Genomic DNA, 20,383 nt, shown 5'->3' with positions numbered 1-20,383 from the left:
ATCGTTGTTGTCGTCGTCATCATCATCTTGTTCATGTTCATCATCATCTGTCACTACTATTAGTGTAGTTGTTGCTACTGTTGTTGCTGTGCACCTTTGTCTCTGTCCTTCTGTTGTTACCTCTGCTCTCTCCCTCTCACGTCAACTGGTCGAGGCAGACGACCACCCACCTAGAGCCGGGGTCTGTCCGAGGTTTCTGCCTCTTAAAAGGAAGTTTTTCTTTTTTTTGCCGCCGTCGCCAAGTGCTTCGGTCTAGACCTGGTCTATTTGAAAAGGTGTCCTTTTCAAGGACAAGGGACAAGGAGGAAGGGTGAGGGATGATGGGATGATGGGATGAGGGGAGAAATCAGGGTTGTTAACTCGTTGATGGAGGAGTTTGGAGATGGACTGTGATGGGTGCGAGGGAACCATAAGGGAGTATAGACTGACTCTCAGCTCTAAAAAGGTTCCTGTATTTCAAAAGGAGTGAACGAATGATAATGTGTGCTTAAATACATTCTGTGTGTAAATGAGGAGTTCAAGGTGCAGTCTTTTCTTCCTGAATCTCATTATAAAACTTAATTTGAACTGAAAAATTTTCATTAGGATGTAACAGACAGAAAAACACCACAAAAGCAGCAGATTTTGAGACTTTTCCCCCCATTTTATTTCTTTTTAAATAGAAAACCTTGCCCAGTTGGATAGAGCTGAAAGAACAAAAATTACACACAAAAAAAGTCAAAGAAAATTTAAAAAAACAAAAAAACACGACTCATCCTGTTACATCAGTCTTAAAAGTCAGCCATTCATGTCGTAATGCTGAAAGAGAAGCATTAACCCAATGGAGTGCTACAACGTACAGTACCTGCCCTGGAAACACAGGCAGGAGCAGGACAGTGATTCAGGCCTGCCAAGAGGAAATGTTCAGCCCTCAAACCTGTAACACAGGACCAGACAATGTGGGTTTTCACATCACAGCTCAATGGAGTTGGCACTGAAGCCACACCTCCGTAGACCGGGACCAGCCACAACGCTTTTTTATTTCCACACAAAAGAAAGCAATTTATAAAAAAGAGACAGTGATGTGTGACTTGAGCTGGCCGACCAGAGCGCTGCTCCCATGTCAACCCACTGGAATAAAGGCCAGACTGGTTCCCACTTCACCCATCAGAAAGGCCTGGGATAGACAGAGCTTTTGTGTTTACTCTTCATTATACAGCCAGTTTCATGTTTGTGCCTGCAAACACCCACACACACACACACACACACACACACACACACACATGCACACACACGCATACACACAGGCAACATGACACCTAAAGCAGACTGTGCAAAACTCTTTGGTGATAATGAGTTTAAGAAAAGGAACATAAAAAAACACTATCCCACAACTGACACGGTTATACAATCTTTCAAATATACATTTTTCAACAGTCAGAGTCGAAAATGGAGCCTGCAAATTCAATAAATTAGACAGCAAAGGATGAATTGCAGATATAAAATCCAGCAGTTTGGTTCACAGAAATGAATAATAAAGACTGATACAAAAAAAAAAGAAAGAGGAGATCCTGGAGAAACAGTAACAGTGTTGTGTCGTATTACCATAAAAGCAAATGGAAAAGAGAACCACTGTAAGTCAGGAAGAAAAAAATTATAAATGGCCCATAGTAATCATTGAGATAGCTGTGATTTAAAGTTTTCATTGATGAAATGTCTTTAAGAGTCAGTCTTTTGTAAACATTCACAATCAAGAGTTACGATTCGAGCACTGCTGGTCTGAGAGTACATGGACACCAGTCTGTTTTCTGCACACGAGACAAATGGAATATTTAAGAACCATGATGGTGTACTTCACTGAGGTACACATCAATAACCCCTGCCTCCCTTTCTCCCACCGTCCTGACAGATAACATGTAACAAGGCTATAGGAGCCTTGGGCCCCCGCTGTAATCAGGCTCACATGAGAATATCGGTCAATATTCCCTCTATCATCAATCAAAACTCTCTCACTAGAGCCCAGACTGTGTCTATGGTTTGTTCATGATGGCGTTTCTGTATATTTTCTGTTAAAAAAAGACATATTTTCAAAATATATCCATGTGAAGTCTTTCATTTCAGTAAAAAATAAATTAGGTAGTGAAAACACCACTAAGAGGAGGAAGTGAGCACAGACCGGGTTCAGGTTCGGTTTATGGCAGTCTGCGGCCCGGCTTTTCTCACGCTGTCCTAACTGAACCGTTATTGCTGGCCAGTCTCCTGAAGCCGTGGTCGTTCTTCTCCAGCCAGAGCTCGGCCAGCTGCTGGGTGGAGCCGTGCGACGAGGCTTTGGAGCCCAGGCACATCTTATATTGCTTCGCCTCCAGGTTGGGGTCACATAGGACAGGGTGGTGGACGTGCACTGTCCCTGTGTCTGTGCTTCTGAACAACTTAATCCCTGACTGGACAAATTTATTAAAAAGGTCCACGTCCTCCAATCCCCATCCCTGTATGGAGGTATCAAAGCCTCCGGCTCGGACCAAGTCTCCCTTGTAGACACAGACGATCCCAAAGCCGTAGTTCCTCCACATGCCCGTCTTGGACGTGAAGACGTAGTGGTTGTTGCTAGGGACCTTCCCAGCGTACACCACCTTGGGGTCATACTGGCTGAAGATGATGGGGAAGTAAGTCTGCTCCCCCAGGGCGGTATTGGACCGACATCGCTTGAGGAAGTCGACGGTGAAGAGCAGATCCACGTCACAGTAGAAGAGCAGTGAGTCGTTAGAGAAGTGCAAGGAACCCACTTCCAAAGCCAGAGCCCTGGAGAAGGAGCCAGTGACAGGCTTTATCTCCATCTCGGCCCGGGGATACTTCATGTGGTACTCCCTCATCAGCTCCACCTGCTTGACCCGTTCCGTGTTGTTGTCTGTGCTGAAGAGCAGGATCAGCAGCTTGACGTTCTGTTTGGGGATCAGACAAACTCGCTCAAAGTTGGCCATGAAGCGTACAAAGATGTCGTAGCGTCCTGACAGAGGCACCAAGATGTTGACTTTCTTCTCTTTCGGTTCCCGCTGGTCCTGGCCAGAGGTGGCCAGCTTGAAGGGCACCAGCATCTTGAGGGAGTTGGACAGAAACGAGAGTGAGTCTGACTCCTTGTTGATGTGGCTGGCCAGAGCTCTGGCATCCATCTCCTCCTCCTCTCTGAACTGGATCTGGCTGAAAGTCTGCTGCAGGTAGGCGTGCCTCCTCACAGGAACCGTCATGGTTTTTCCTTTGTGCTTCTTGTACAGCAGCAGCAGATCGAGGACATACTCTGCCCCATATAAGGGATTGACCCTCCGGTAGCCGTACTGGATTTCTTTGAAATCAATGACCCGGCCCCGTGTCTTTGCATTGGCGTTAATCATCTCCATCACTTGCATGATGATGTCATCCAGGGCTTGCCTCTGGGAGGAATCCATCCCACGACGGGGTGGCTGACTGTCGGATGATGAGAACAGGTACTTCCCTGTGAGAAACTCCCACTCCAGGACGTCCTCTCTCTGCCGCGGATGGAAGCGCATGAATGAGGGTGGCACTCCAAGCTGGAGGTCCTCTCGGCTGGGTTCAGCTGCTCCGTAGCGCCCCATCTGGACGATCTCCCGGTGGAGCTGAATGGTTCGGTGGCGCAGGTCTGCAATCTTGCGGCTCAGCATATAGCTGTGTAGGCGATACTGATAGGGAGGGTTCTTGTTGGGGTGGAGGGTGATGGCTCGATGGATCTTGCTGTTGTGGAGATCTCGTATGTAGCCTTTCTTATTTGGTTCATAGTTCTCATAGAAGAGCTGCTGCATCTGTGGAGACAGGAGGAGACGGATTGGTGTTAGTGCCACTGAATGTTATTTACTTTCACTTATACAACTCTCTTGCAAGAACATGATAAGCACTTCAGTCTGCTGAGCTGCAGGGCTTCCTTAAATGTACCACAGTGTGTTTCTACAGGATTTGGTTGACTATCTGAACAAATCTGACCACACTTGAATATTTTGTTTTTAGAATTTAGCTTTTCTCTAAAGCCCCTACAAGGAACCTTTACCAACCAGTTAGAAATAGCCATCTCTTCTCGCTGATGGTCTTATTAGTTTATTAGCTCATATAGAGGCATCAGTACTGACTTGAGACTGTTTCATAAGCAGTTAAAAACTCCATGTAGTACGCTTCATTTATAATTTCAAACCTTTATGTTGGAAATACATGAAATGGTCTTAATTATTTGCAATTTCGCTTGTAAATGCAGTGTTGTTAGGCAGTAAACTTTTAATTCAAAGCACAAAGCAGAAATGCACTGATATGGTGGCCGATATCTTATTGGTGAATACTTTAGAGACGGCACTCTCCACCTGGCCCTAAATAAAGATTCTCTCTCCCTCTCCTCTGCTCTTGGTGTTGCTGCCTGTTTACACGAGGGCGGGACCAAGCTCATCCGTCCACACAAACACCGCGGCCAGCAGTTCAGAGCCGAGGCCACAGCGCAGGGAATGCAATGGACCCCAGGGTGTATTTTACTCAACAATGCTCAATATCCATCAGCGGTACAAAATCCGTCAGTAGAGAGGACAGTACGAGACATTGATCAACCGCCACATGCAGAACATAAACTTGCAGGAATGCAAAGTCTTTTAAAGGCAGTCAACTCGCTGTTCCCTCTATACTCATAGCCGGTACATTTTAATATCAATGTCATACAAAGCATGTTATGCCTAATTGCAAACTGCCATGAACAAGCTAAAAAACAAGCTAAAAATTGTAAGCCTAATTAGCCATGTGTCTGACAGTTGTAGACTTTGAGGCTGTGACCATCAGCCCCTCCTTTCTACCAGCAGTCCTCTCCAGCAGCAGAGGGAGGAGGACAGAAGAGAGGATGAATGATGACACAGGGCTGTTTGCCATGCCAGTTAAGTGGAGTCCAAGGGCATTAGGTAACCATTAATCAGTCCAAGTTATTCTAATGGTTTTTGTAGTGTATACATATCGACGTGAACAAAAACAAACTAGGGCAACAAACAAGTTCACAAAAATGTATTCTTTATTATAGGGATGGTGGCTCTAATCAACCTCGAATGTAAACCAATAGAAATATTCTGTGTCCTGTATTCTGCTGATGCAAACTCCAAATTAAGGGCCTCAAGAGTGTGTTGTACAGCACCCAGGGAACAGTCGTTGGCTGACAACAAGTCAGTAAGTTAGTGTTTACTGCAGACCTGCTGGAGCTTTACAAACCTACTGTTCCTTAAATCGCAGGAGGCTAAAAGTGTAAACATTGAGACAGCTGCTTTGGAGCAGCTGGCAGGATCTCAACCGTGGTCAAGAAGGCAGGGTTTGTGTCGTTGCCTCCTAATGAAGGGAGCATCAGAACGGCTGCAGCCCCCAGAAAGTCTAATTTGAGAGGACGGCTCTGGAATGCAGCCACAAGCACAATCCCCAGGGAAAGGCCATACAGGGAATAAGACAGGACAGGCCTGAGAGCTATGGAAAGTGATACCTGAAGCTGAATATGATCACAGGAACTGCCTGAGTAACTCTTTGCTTTTCCATGGCTTGAGCCTGCATTCCTCCGCACCTACAAGAGGGCAGCCTGCCAATCAAAACACACTGTAACCTTGTCATTAATGGAAGTCTTGAGCCAAGCTGTGCCTTTAGAGGTGAAGGGTCAGCCTTTACATCTGAAACCAGGCCACTGCATGTGCCACAACTAACAGAAATTCATGTGTAGTATTCCTTCCAACAGAAAACACTGGCTGCAGTTTTGTCCGACAATGTTCAAGTATGCTCAAGGTGACCCTGACACAACTGGGTTGGCAAAACTCGCTGATCCAACAGTGACAAACTTGTTTTATCTCCTTTTCAGCTTTCAGATAGAAGACTCTGATATTTAGTTGGCGGTGACGTTCTTTAAAATGGCATTCAGAACTTAGCTGTTGTTGGGTTTGTGCGGTGTCTGCATATGCCTTTGTCTGCATTTGTTTTAATCGTGGGACAAAGGTTGTAACTGTACAACTGAGTAGTTTTCCCTTTTCCCTACAGTATTTTTCCAGGCTAGTTCAGCTGGTAGTGATGCTGGAGGAGAGCTCAGACTGTATCCAGCAGGGTAACACCAGTGGTCATCAGCTGACAGCCAATTGGTCAGGATGTTTATGTCTCTCTCCCGCCGCTTCACCATCATTAGCACCCTCCCTATTTACACGACCTCAACTTTCGTGGTCACTGTTGCAAATTATGACTCATTAGTGCAATTTCTTCACAGCCATTAACCTCACGACATCCCAACGGGAATCATTCTCTAACAAAAGCAAGAGAAAAGGTAAGTCACAAGTTGATGGGAGCTGAAGCCTCATGTGTGTTTCATTTCAAACACAGCTGCTGGATGGTAAGAAGTACGGCTGCTCTAAGATCCCTACCTCAATACTAAACTTTAGCACTGTTAACACATTTTAGGAGACCCAACCACGGAAGGGGCCAGGAAAGGCTTGTGTTTACAGCAAATGTGGTTCCACTTTTATTTGGAATTTAAACATTTGAAATATAATGAAATCAAATATTCATTACCAACTAAATTAACTAATATATAAAAATATATAGGTTGCATCTGAATTTATTAGAGCCGATATATCGGTCAGGCTTTTTTTCCAGCATATAGTTTTATTTATTTTATTTTTATTTAATATTTATTTTCTCAGCGTTCATTTCTAGAACTGGTTGACAATGTAACTTATATGTTCAATTATTTAACATGTTTAAGAATATATATATATATATATATATATAAAATTAAAAAAAAATACATATATATATATATATATATATATATATAAATATATAATTTAAATATAAGTTAATTAAAGTTATTTGTTTAAGAAAGCAGCCTTCTGAGTACCTTTGCATATTCATATCGGTGCAAAATCCCCTTTTAAAATCGATACTGGTCTCGAAAAACCAATATTGGTTGGCCCTAGAATTTGAAAGAATTACGTGTTAGTTCGTAATTCTACAAACTTGTACAGGTATTACTTTCTGACAGAGTGGCAACCCTACCAAACACTGCAGACCTATGTATGTTTTTTAGTCTGGTAACACAAGCACAATAATGAAAGCAAAGCAACAGTATCATCAAATCAACAACACAGTCAGTGGCAGAGGACGAAGTTATCTGAAGTGACGGGAGATGCCAAACCAATGAGTCCATGAGAAGGGTCTGTGCCCTGGTTAGTGAATTGATTCCAGTATCCTGCAGGGGTTCAGACCCTAAATAAACACACTGCCACACTCTACAAGATTAAAAATGCCCTGAAACTGATCCTCCGCAGAGAATCCCTCTCTAGCCTGGCAACCCTCAAGACTCACTCATTGATTGGTAGTGGTTCCATAAGTAATTTCCCCCCACTGTAAGGTTCTATTGCAAAGTTTTTTTTGAACAATCTATTCCATATTCCTCAAGATAGAAATGCAGGAGTCTGCTGGATCATTTAACCATGTTATAAGTTTATGTTCTGGCCATTAGGTTGAGTTATTTCATCTTCTTTTAAAGGGAATTATGTTTTTTTCCCTATCAGTTTCATATGGCAGATGGTTCTTAATAGTACCCATAAGCCTCAGCCACCCTTACTATGGAGAATGCTTCCTTGATGTAGTTGGAAATAAAACATGTTGCCACAGTTACAGATATGACACCAAATCTTATTCCGTTGATGTTGAAACACAAACTGGCCATGTTGCGATGCGTCAAGCAATTGCACCAAATGCGTCATACAGTCATTGTAAGATAGCCGATCTGTGCAGCAAATGTGATAAAATTGTGGTAACGTTTCTTTGATGTGCATCAGTGTTGGGCAATAGAATAGAGTGTCTTGTTCTGACTGGTTGACACACAGCAATGCGGGTGGATGGGTGTTGTTAGATTAGATTAGCCTTTATTGTCTCCCTAAGGGGAAAATTTGTCTTGGGAATTGAGGAGAACATGATTGACGTAGCAAGACACAATTGAACTACAGCTAACATGCAGTATCACACGTATCACACACAGATCTACACCACACTAAGAATATTGCACTATGCCCTACACCAATGCCCTGGTGTGGTGTGCATCAGATTCCAGGTTTCTACAAAGTCAAGACAAAAAAGACAAAAAGAGTTTGCTCATTGGATGTTTCTTACCAAAGGAGTCATTAATGTCTTCTCTCATTCAGGTATTTATGTCCTTTGACTTTTTTCTCAAAGAACCAGATATTTTCTAACACCTCTAAATTAATCTAAGCTTTGAAGTGCTGCAACAGTTGCTTGCCTACAGTATCATTGTCAATGAGAAAATGAATCGATTTAATACTTTGGAAACCCTAGACTAACTCCTTTAACTTCGTAACACTATTAATATAATTGGATAAGACAGAACAAAACTTCTATTTGTAGGTGGGAACAATGAAAACGTAAACTAAGTCTGAAAGAGAAGACAGAATCAGATCCCCGTCTTAAACAATCTGACTAAGCATATCCAAAAAATCATACAAATCAAAATTCAGCTTTCTGTCATTGTCAGTACCACACTGCCTATGAAAACAGTTGCATATTGTCTTTTGTGACTGTGTGAAGATTTATCAAGTCTGAGAAAATAACCTCTGATAACGTCATAGTGATGTCATCAGGTTATCTCAATTTGGGCTTGGAGACTATGAATTTAACAGAGAGAGCCTGTGTTCTTTGGATTTTGACACTGGCATTTACTAGGCAGAGAGGGACTAATGAAGAGATACTACTGAGTTGCATTATGGTAAATATAGTGATTTTGGAGCTTGACGCATATTAAGGACTAAAAGTCAGGATAACTCACCCTCAGCAGCTTCAATTTTGACCATTCTTTTTCTTAATCTGTCTCTGGTGAGTCCCCTTACTTTAAGAAAGTGCTGCACTAATTTGCTGGAGAACTTCTTTAACATTTATGGTTAGAAATGTACTGAATCTAAGGACAAGTGGGTTTTTTTGTCTGCAAAAAGAAAACTCTTGAATGTCATGAGCAAGCAGTGTTCTGCCAGCTCTTTAAATCAGTCATAGTATTAAATGATGCTCAAGTCAGGCAGCAGAGTAAATGGATACTAACAGTCACCCATCAGTACAACACAGTGTGTATGCGTGTGTGTTTGGATGTACAGATGTAGGGTTGTGTGCGTGATGCTGGAAGGCTTGGCACAGCAAGGGCAGTATGTGCAGGCAGTGGATGTGAAGCCCTGAGGCTCAGTGAGAGCAGCATGGCTGGTGCTCTGGCTGGGTTTAATCTGCAGGACAATAGGCAGTGCCTGCCTCTGAGCGGGCCATGCAAATCTAATTGGAGACGGCATTATGCTGCTGTAATTGGCTCTTTTGTAAACGAGGGTGGTCTGTCCAAACTAATTTCTCGACTCAGGGAAAAGCTTCTCACACCTAAGACAGCTCCACAATAGTCCTGGTATTGATGTGTGTGATGGGAGGTTTGCACCATCAACAGCATCATGACACCAGATAACTTCATCAATATTAGCTATCTAACCTGTGGACTGCTGGTGAGGGAGACTGAACAGAGATCGATTTAGATGGTCAAGCTCAAATCTACCGCGTTTCAGTCAGACTGCCCCCAAACAACTGCTAAAACCTACAGATTCTCAGTGGTACTTTGATAGCTCTTGAGAAATCTCTGAAACCATTTTTATTCCAAGGTTAAAGAGCACTGCTTTAGCTCCTGTTCATACATGTGGAGAAGTGATGAGGTGCCAGTCATTGCAGATTGAATTATGAAACAATCCTGGTGCAAAGACTGAAAAGGTGCCCAGTGGCATCATGAGTTGAGAAAGGTTTAACTTGCAAATGTACCCTGGCACGCATGAGTGTCAACCAACGCGTCAACCCATCACACTCATTTTGATTCCTTCGTGTCAACCACATACAAGAACTACAAACAAAACTGAGTTAAAGATGATTGCAATGTGCAATTTGAGTGGAAAAGGTGCTGATATACTGTACATCTTTTTTACTAAAGGAGTATTTCAAAGCAGTGTAATATGAAATAAATGACAAAGAATGAAAACTCATGGCTTGTATTTTTCTGCTTTTTCTCAGCAAAGCCTCATCTAAAAACTGATGGTCTAAAACTGTGTGGCTCCAGCGCAAACCAATTACGGACTTTATTTACTTTATAACTTTTCCAGCTGTTATTTCATGCCTGTTTGTGTTTGAACTATAAAACGTATTTATATTTCCATCTGAAACATTTCCAGTGACATTCTGTGAGACCGACAATAGACACTGTGGGTCCAGGCTTCCATAAGTCACTGGGAGTTGTGTAGAAATGCCTTACTCGAGTAATTTTAATGACAGGATGGACAATCCGGTTCAAATTATAAACAAACGACAAAAATATAATGCCCATTAAAACATATAAAGCCTCTGGAGAGATTCTGTAGGAGGAGCTGAGGAGATGGTGAAGATTGTGGCCTGAATTAGTTTGATGAAGCACCAAACAAAGACAAGGTGCAGGTTGAACAGGGCCAAGTCAGGATATTAGACAGACAGCAGGCAGGATATGAGAACAGTGCTGCCAAACACAGAGAGGAGAGCAGAATCCCTTCATTCTGAGCTCATACTTATCAAGTGCCTCATAGGCACTGTGCAGAATGACGTATGTGGAGAGTTTGACACTAGAATAGAGCTTTGATCGGGCCCCAAAAAAATCAGGCCCGACCTGACCCGTATTTCTGCTTAAAATATATAATATAATTTATAATTACAAACTAAAGTAAACTATATTGTGCACATAATATAATGAAAATTTTGAAACTGATCAAGAACAAATTCACTCATCATGACAAGAGCCCCAACATGGCGGGCTGTGTCACGTATAACTGGGTTCAGACAGAGGGTCAGAGACATTCCAGTTCCAACATCATTCTCTGAGTTTTCTCTGTTGGAAATTGACCAAATTAAAAAAACACACATGCTGACAGATGTTTATCTTTTCCAAACCACTTTTTTCCAGAGCACAGCAGCAGTGTGATCAAGCAGGCTGTGTTGTGTTGTTCTTGCGAAGAAACGCCCACAGGGATGCAAGCGCCAACATGTTCCTGTCAGTCCACTGCAGCACAACCACACAATGTCAATCACAATCCGTTCATCTCACATTATGCACTACAGTGTCAGAACTGCATCCATCCAGGCTGCTGCTGCTGCTGCTGACAACTATCTGACCAGCAGCCTGATAAAAACAGCAGAGCAAAATCACATGTAAAGTAGCACAAAGTTCAAAAACATTTATCATTTGATGTCAGTATGTAAAATCTTTGGCAGTTGGATTTACTATTGGTTTCCTCTACTGCACAGTCATGTTCCAGCTAGGTCATTGCTAGTCTTGATGATTCAACACATTGGCAGGGATCCCCGGTTCACAGACACGCTGGAGAAATCTAGACAAGGACCGAGTAACACTATCCTCTCCTCCAGCAACTACACTCCACTGTTTCCATGACAGCAAACCTCTGAGCCCATATTCATCAAACTGCCGAAGTCAAATTTGGAGCTTTAAGTGAGAGATCATTACGGACTCCAGCTTTCACACCTTTTTTTAATCTAATAAGACATTTTATAAATTCCATTTTAATCTTTTTATAATTAATCTGCCTATACATTTATTACACTGCAGTCTTGCATAAGACACATGTTTAAATAATTTGTACACATGGACATGTGTACAAATTATTTACTACAGTTAAAAATTATTTTAGGAAATGGCTAAGCCTTTTTAAACCGTGAAAGTATATTTGTGTGGCATTTTTAAATATTTACACCTTCAGTAAGAACCAGTTAACCTTGCAAGGCAGCTGGACCCACAAGATCACGTGAGAATCCATCTTCCCAGACTTCAAACTATGTGCTTTTGTCCAACCACAGTGGTTTGGAGCAGTGGTTCCCAATGTGTAATTTAAGATTTCTTACACCCCTTAAAATCAAGATGCCCTCACAACCCCAATAGTCTTTAGTGACCCCTAATGGGGGTCCCGACCCCGAGGATGGGAACTACTAGTTTAGACCAATCAGTGTCCTATGAAGAACTACTGGCAACTACGGTATGAGCTAGGTGTGTGAGAAGTGACTGCTAGCATCAGTTCTATTAGAGTTCTGGAGTATTTCTTCGTTAAAAGAAGAGCAAAGAACGGCACTGAAGGCTTTAGTCCATGGAAAACATGTTTTTTCTCTTCTCCCGACTGGCTTTAGTAAGAGTTTGACTACATTATGTGGTTCGTTGATCTGATTGGTTGAAGTTGTGTGATAGACAGATGGTTCATTCATCTGCCAAGTAGTTTTTGAAAGTGCCTGCCCTTTTCCAAACGGTTTCCAACGACGACTTCCAGATGGTTCTGTTTAAGGAAACGATGGTTTTTTTTTTTTTTTTTTTAAATAAAAGTGTATTTCTGTTTTTAAATATTTAGAACTTCAGTAGGAACCAGTGGGTTTGGGGCTGAGTACCATAGATAATAGGGTAGGGAAGGCAGAAAGTACTCAGACACAGACTAGCACATAGTATTTTCATGAAATTTGATGACAATAAGTAAAATATAGACTCTAAACTGCGAGTGCATGTCTGAAAGGAGTTTATTTTTATTTTCTGTGACATTCAATCAGTATCAGTCTTAATCATAAATCATAATGTAATTAATCTTCTGGTCAGGCTTTAAGTGTCGCACATCACAATAAGGTGACGATCACCTAGATAAGTTCCATTATCACTTCCACTGGATATGAGCTCTTATTACACCAGCATGCTGAGAACACTAATAAAGGAGGAATGTGAACAGGCCCTTTGGTTTGTGTGTCCACTGAGGATTCGACAGGACTGGGTGACAGGGAGCAGAAAAGGCCATTTGTTCCCTCCAGCCGGTCGCTCTATCCAGATGTCTTCTTTAGCTCAGGCTCCCAGGGAGAGATGGGAGATATGCACTGTTACGACTCAATTACAGAGACAAGCCCATGTGGAAAAAATCTGATGACTCTGAAACTATTATTAAAACTGAGATTTTTCTCAGATTCTGACTTAATTCTGTGCATTTATATACATTCAGTCCCTAATGATATATATATATATATATATATATATATTTTTTTTTTTTTTTTTTTTAATAATCAGCCAACAGTCACACATAATTACATCTGAAGCTGCAATGGAAGAAATCACTCTAAGACAACAGATAAACAGTATATTACTCCTGATCCTCATGACAACATCCTCCCACCTGGGGGACTCATGGGGTCCACCAGATTCCCGATCTGATATCAGCCTCTGTTGGCCTCAGCCTGAAGTCCTTATCAGTCTTTAACATTGCAGCCTCGCTTTTGATTCACCTGTGCCAAAATGGAACCTCATCAGGTGGACAGATAGGATGTCAGCAGGCCTGAGGGACAGCTGATATGTCCACATGAAGAGTGGGTCGCATAAGTGCTTCTCTCTGAAGTCCCAGTTAATGATGGAGCAACAGCTCTCCTTACAATAACTAACATCTGTGAATATTACATTTGTTTCTGTGGTTCATTTTGAAAACGCTGCATAATAAAAAGAGCCTTTGTCCCAATGTCATTATCTCTCCAGCGTCTCACATATTTTTTTAATAAATTAAAACCTGATCTCAGTAGTGGAGTGTTGAAAAGGAGTCCTCTAAAAGCCCAGTATTGAATTTCTACCTTTGGCAAAGAATCCAGAGACAAAGCTCAGACAACTGCCACAGAACAGAGAGGAAAATCTACAAAGGTCCTTTGGACTTAGGGCCAGAAAAAGCACTAATGCAAATACCACATTACCCGTACCTCATCTCATGAGTCAACAGACTACAGCATACTTCTTCAGAGGTGCTCGTCGGATGGTCGAATACCTACGGAAACCCCCCTGTGCCTGACCATTTCTTTTTTTTTTCCAAAACCAATAATCTGATCTTCACGCCCATTTCAGACATGGTTGGACAACACGTCATTTGAACCACTTCTTCTCCAACACTGCCCTAAGGAAGGCATACAGCCAAGCACGTGGCAGAAGTACATCAATGGTGTCTCACATGAAAGCACCCAAAAAACAGGAACAGAGGATACAACTCTTTCTTTCTCTGTCTTCGACCACTTTCAGTAAAACCATAGAAAAGCCTGACCTGCCACAGTCATCATACCGGTGCAAATCTCTCTTAAAACTAACACAGTGAGTGTTTTAGTATAACAGCTTGCTCCAAAGTCCCCAGCACCAACAGCGCAAAGAGACGCTGAGTGTGTATGTTGTTTGAAAGAAAGCATCATAGTCACAGTAGATGTCATTCTCTAACCACAATGACTTCACACAAGACAAAAGCAGAACAACACATTTGCTTCACTTCCGTCTAGTTAATGCTGTACTTTAAACAGATTCACTGTTAAGTCAGACTGACAGTGTTCACCTAATATTCACCAGCACAAACACAGAGGTCTTCATCACATCAAACCTATTGAACCTAAAACAGACCTTTATTTACCAATCAATTATCAGGCGTATCCCTCCTTGTACAATATCCAATCCTGTATCGGTATCAGGTGCCAACAGTGATGTAATTCACTCATCAGGACTGACATCGCCAGATCCACGAACAGATCCAGATTTCACAGACTGATGCTTTTATGAATTATCAATATGTAATAATGCGATCTTAACCCCAAATTTAGCATCCGCAAATTCAGGCATTGGAATCAAAACTGAAAATGTCGATCGGTGCATCCAGTATAATCCAAGACAATTTACATTGGACACAATTTATTTTCATAGTTTTGTTAATTGCTATTATTATCATTATTATTTCTGTCACTTATGACAACATTGTACTCAATGTAATTACTCATACAGTGACATCACTACAATGAAGTCAATGGGTCGAGAAGAAAAATAAGCAGTCAGATGATCAGACATGAACGCACATGGAAACTCTCAACTACAGTAAGTACAGGAAGAAGGAAGCAGGTCTGTAAACTGTGATGGATATTTAAAACAGACATTTTGGTTAATAATTCTACTGTTTCTTTGCTTTCAAAGGTTCGTCACCAACTTGTCAGTTCGTCTGACTTCTTGACCCGTCTGAATTCTTTTCTGCAATGTCACCATATTCCCAGATCTTAGCTATTGACTTAAATGCTGAAGCATCCAGCATGGTAAAAGATCTGAAGCGGGGGCCTAATCCCGCAGTGACTTTCATCATGTCATACCAGAGGTTGCTCTTACTCTGATCACCCCAAATGCCAAGAATCAAACATAAACTTGAGAGGCAAACACACTTTCATCTTGTATTTAAAAAAGCATAGCAAAAATATCCACTAAAAGACAAACACAGAAAGGCGAGTCCCTGAAGGCGGGGTTACTGGCTTTGTAAGAGAGCCCTCTACCATAAACTGAGATCTTCTGACCCACGCCGAAACTCTTACCCTATGACAATTATGCGACTTCAATGACAAGTAAAAAGAGAACAAACTGGAGCGGTGACAAGAGAGAGGACGGATGTCAGGCGCTTAGTTCAGAGGCAATGTGATGCTGGTGGTGGTTGTGCAAATATACAACCAGGGATACGTATGTCCTGGACTGCACCCTGACACAACAACAGAGGGATACATCTCCCTCAATTCATCCTCCCTCTTAAAATACCAGTCCATTACCAGGAGAGTCTGGGACCATCCCATTCAGAGCTTATGATGCTTTTAAAGAGGACTCTTTTTCTGAAACTGATGACTCCTATATGCTTTCCACAGAATCACTGATTCTGATATACATTTGAAATGACCAGAAATGTAATGTAATGATGTAAATGTAATGATTTAATTCAATGCAATACAGTGCATGCTAATAGCAAAGTGCCATCAGTCTTTTTACGCTACCACTACCCGAACAGAGGTTACTAAAACATGAGTTACTATGACCTGGAATATCAGACTGAAAAGTTTTTCCTAAGTTTGATCAGGTGTGATATGGATAAGGCCTTCCTGTCATCACGGTCCCACAGCAGTCACTCATCATGCTAAAAAGAAGGCAACAGCTGACAGCTGCTTCATTACCGTCTGCCTGCCTGCAGAGGAGTCGACCATGGGCGGGGCGGATCCACGGCATGAACTGCTTTCTGACATCAAGGCAAGAGCCTAAATTAAAACCTTCCATGAAAGCGAAGGGAAAAACGGCCCAATATTGGTCAAATTTTTCTTTTTTTTTTATTGTTGAAGGTAATTATAGCTGTGCGGTGGGCAGCAGCATACTTGTGGAGTCCTGCTGGTCCACGGAGCTAGCATTTAGTGAGTGCCGCCCAAGGAAGCTGTAGGAAGAACAGGAACTGGGACGTGGGTGTAGGAAAGCTCAGAGACAAGTGTTTCCACACACACTCAACAACTGAAAGTGAATATGTTTATGCAAGCCTATAATCTGCACCTCAGTCCCTGCCCTAAACAATCTCTCCATTCCAAAAGCAAAGCTCCCTTTGAAGTCCATGTTCTCACCCTGCCATGTTTGGAGCTCTTATCACAGTGTGTGTAAATTAAGCAAGGAAGTGCATGAAACAGCACCTCGCACAGTTTCTCAAATTGCATCCTGTCAGGAGCTCTTAAATCCTCGGGAAGTTGAAGGATGACAAAGATGAGGGAAAAAAAATGGAAACGGAACATGTTCTCGCTGAAGGGGGAAATTACTTCGTTGCCACCACCTCCCAAGAAACTAAAGTAAAAAGACAAAATTGTTCACATGATTTGACACTAACCATGGCCAGATGACCTGTGGACACAAAAGATTACCCTGTGGCTGCCAAATGTTACACCAAGGTTCGTCCCCATACTGCAAGCCTTCGCCAACATAATGTTACAGTTCCACAAACATCCCCATTCCTTGGAGCCTTTAGTTCAACAATCTATGAAAACAGCAAATGGTACTCGTCACCAGACTACCGGTTGGGACAACTGAAATAAAAAACAAAACGCAACTAAAATTTAGGAGTGAATGGAGCAAAGAATTTAAGAATACGACACATTTATGCATGTAATGTACTATGGTGTGTTCCACCAATTCCCTAGACTAGCTTGTCTTTACACAAGTTTATGTTTGGTCTATCAAAAATGCAATTGGCAACCAAATATAGGGCCTTGGTGCCCCGTAGGGCCAGTGCTTATAAATATTAGCATCTATCCCTGGTCCAGGCATCCCTGGTATTTTTTACTATTAAAGTAATGACTGCATGTATGTATAAAAAGACCAAACATTTGTCTCTCATGTTCTAGCTTTTCAAATTATGTGTTCAGTTCAATAAGTCCCCAACTGAAGACAAAATAGGCTGCTGTGAACAGACAAAAAGATCATACAAGAATAAAGAAACCAACATTAACTGGTAGCTGGTAGTAGATGGGATGTGAATCGGGATCTACAGTATAGAAGTCAGACAGAGGTTTTGTGCTGTTATAACATTGCGTTACTTCCTCCTTTGCTACTTTGCTACTAGCAGCCATTATTCACACATTATCACACACACGCCATTAAAAGTTGCTTCTCAGGGAAATACACATATCGATCTTGCACGTACATTTGGACAAACAACCAATGTTACTGTTTTCCTGATGAAAACAAACTTATTTTATCCAACCATCCAAGGCAATCAATGGAGAACTACTGACATTAAAACACAGTTGGTGAATATCAAACACTGATGTGTTCTCCTACGTGAACAGAGTTCTTCCTCTGACAGACCAATATCTCATCTGTAGTGATCAACCGAGATACTGAAAGTACTCATTATATAGGCAAACTACCATTTGCTGTGTGTAACAGCTCCTCTGCCTTTTAACCATGAAGGTTTACAAGGTTTAAAATTATTTTTTTAAATATAGGAAAAAGTGTTCTCATTTTTTATGACATTCATGGAGGCTATTGAGTCAAACAGAAATGTGAAGAGTAACACTAACCAAGCCAGCCACCTACTTTCTATGAGCGCATATTCTTTCCCAAGGCCACAGAGGCTGTAGTGTTTTGCAGTAGAGTGCATTATATTGTATTATTTTGTATGTAAATGAGGGGTAGAGATATTAGAAACACCTTCACCTTCATTTTGGTCAATTACTTTTTTTGTTTCCCCAACTTTAAACAAACTTTCATGAAAGAACAGTATGTGATATCTTCAGTGGGACTGGGCGATAATTCAGTATCTTATTATAGGTATTGTAATGATGTAACAAATCATGTAACATTTTACAAATGTCTGTTTCTCAAATTAATGATTCAAAGTTTGTTTTGCATGTTTGAGTCTGATGTAATGCATAACAGTGGAATACAGTTCATCACAGATGAGGGACCAACTGAAAGAACTATAATATGGCTGGAAAACCAGTGAAAGTACATCTGTTACTGTCCATGCTTCCTTTATGGATACAGCATCTGAAATGATCTTTGTTTGGTGGCGGGGGAGAGGTGCACTGTTACAGCTTTCATGGCCGTGGTGAGTGAGCGATGGAAGATGTTTTGTACAGTCGAATGAGGATTTTGGCCCAATGCATGGGGGCCACGGTGGTACTGAGGCTTCCAGAGCCACCGTAGTCAGTCAGTTCAATGTGTCACTCACCGTGAGCCTGTGTGCCTCTGAGTGTGATATTTTTGCAGAACTGGTCCTGCTCACATCTTGCAGACATTGTGTAAATAAAAGTCTTTAACTATTCATGTTGGACATTTATTTGACATTTTGTTTTGTGCTTCATTTATGTCTGATACTGAAATGTGTTTCGTCCTATTACCAATAAGGCCTGTGTCAAAAGACATCTGGGACGTAACTGCCAATTTTAACAGAAAATATCCCAAATAATAAAATATATTTTCCTAAAATGCTGACCTCCTGATGCCCATATTGCATCGGGGACAACAGTGCCAATCAACATGCATGCCAATCAAGCAAAATGTCATTTGAAGTCTGGACATTTTACACACAGTCTACTTCAGGCAGTTGTCACTTTTCTTGTGTGAATGTACTACACAATAAAAACAGACCAAATCTTCTCCCACGGTGAGAGCAGTGAGTTTCACATTTCCACGGTGTTTGGAGTAAACAGAAAAACTGGTAGTATGCAAGTATGATAGACATCCTGAATAGACAACAGACAACAGTGCTGCCCACAGAAGCTCTCACTTCATCAACAGAAAGTCTAAGGAAAAACTGCACTGCAGTTTACTCTGTGGTAGTGCAAACCACCACAGAAATCTGTGCTAAGCACCAAGGATGGCAACAGATTCATTAGATTCATTAGATTCATTAGAACAGATAATCTGTATATGACTCCATCTTTTAGCCAAACCTTTCGATAGTTCTAACACACATTTGATATCTGAATATCTATCACATTGCTACTAGTGGTGGTCCATCAACACTGTGTCTGATGTAACCCATTCACAACTGGTTATTAACTGCTTATGAAATTGTCCACATTTAATACTGATGGCTCTGTATGATATATGTATAAAAACAAACAACAGCATCAGTGAGAAGATTAGCTATTTCTATATAGTTATTCTTAATGCCTGCCACTGCTTCCCCTTGAAAGAATGTGTGGTAAACAGGCTCTTGAGTTCCAGGAGTGTTTGGGGAATTCAGCTGTGCGGACCTGAAACATGCATACAGTGATCAGTTCCTCCCCCCAGCCCTGTGGCCTGCCCTTAGGGGGGGATGGCGGGAGTGGGGTACTAATTACAACCCTGTCCCTGTTTGATCCCACCGACAGCATGGCCGTCCGACCCCCAGGTAAACTGGGCAACAGCTGTACGCCGATGGTTATGGCTCAAGGTCCAGATGTCACCACTGACACATGGAGCAGGCCTGGGAAACTCTCTGGGATCTCTTCAGATTCCTCGCAGCAGCCATGTGACAACCACTGGCTGCTGTCAGTGGAGGGAAATGTTTGCCTTTTTGCTTGCCTCTGAATCTGGATAAGAAATAAGCGGGTTTGGATCAGGTGCCAAGTTGTTTCTTTTGGTATTTTAAAATCTGCTTTAGTCTACATTGATGGAGGGTTTGACACTACGTCAATTTCATGTGACATGTCAAAATGCTAACCCTAGCTTTTAAATTGAACTTGTTTCCTTGACCCCAAAACTGACTACAACCCAGTTCTGTTAAGAATTTACCAACAAAGTTATATTCCTACAAACTGAAGAGAGAAACTCTGATCCAACCAAAGCCGATCAAGCCGGATCCACTTTGGTTCATGCAGAAATGTAAAGTCTTGGCCTGTGAGCTCAAAGGACAATAAGCTCACTCTGTAATAACTCCTCATGTTCAAGCTTCGCAAACTGGCACCCAATCCCAAACACGTGCAATCAGGGCTCGAGAGTGCTTTTCCAATGAGCTGACTGCGTTGGATGTCA

The 20,383-nt window shown here is 41.8% G+C and overlaps 1 protein-coding gene across 1 annotated transcript in view; it reads right to left on the bottom strand.

The window, feature by feature from the left end:
* Positions 1-622: 622 nt before the first annotated feature.
* Positions 623-20,383, bottom strand: part of chsy1 (chondroitin sulfate synthase 1) — a 57,990-nt gene continuing 38,229 nt past the window's right edge. The window contains exon 3 of the mRNA XM_051379010.1: positions 623-3,791. Coding sequence (XP_051234970.1) covers positions 2,199-3,791 — 1,593 coding nt within the window. The 3' untranslated portion in view covers positions 623-2,198. The remainder of the gene's footprint in view (positions 3,792-20,383) is intronic.

Source organism: Dicentrarchus labrax, unplaced genomic scaffold (genome assembly GCF_905237075.1).
Source record: "Dicentrarchus labrax unplaced genomic scaffold, dlabrax2021, whole genome shotgun sequence".
Taxonomy (NCBI): Eukaryota; Metazoa; Chordata; class Actinopteri; family Moronidae; genus Dicentrarchus; species Dicentrarchus labrax.
The sequence above is the reverse complement of the archived record's forward strand: the minus strand, read 5'-3'. Positions and strand labels throughout refer to the sequence as shown.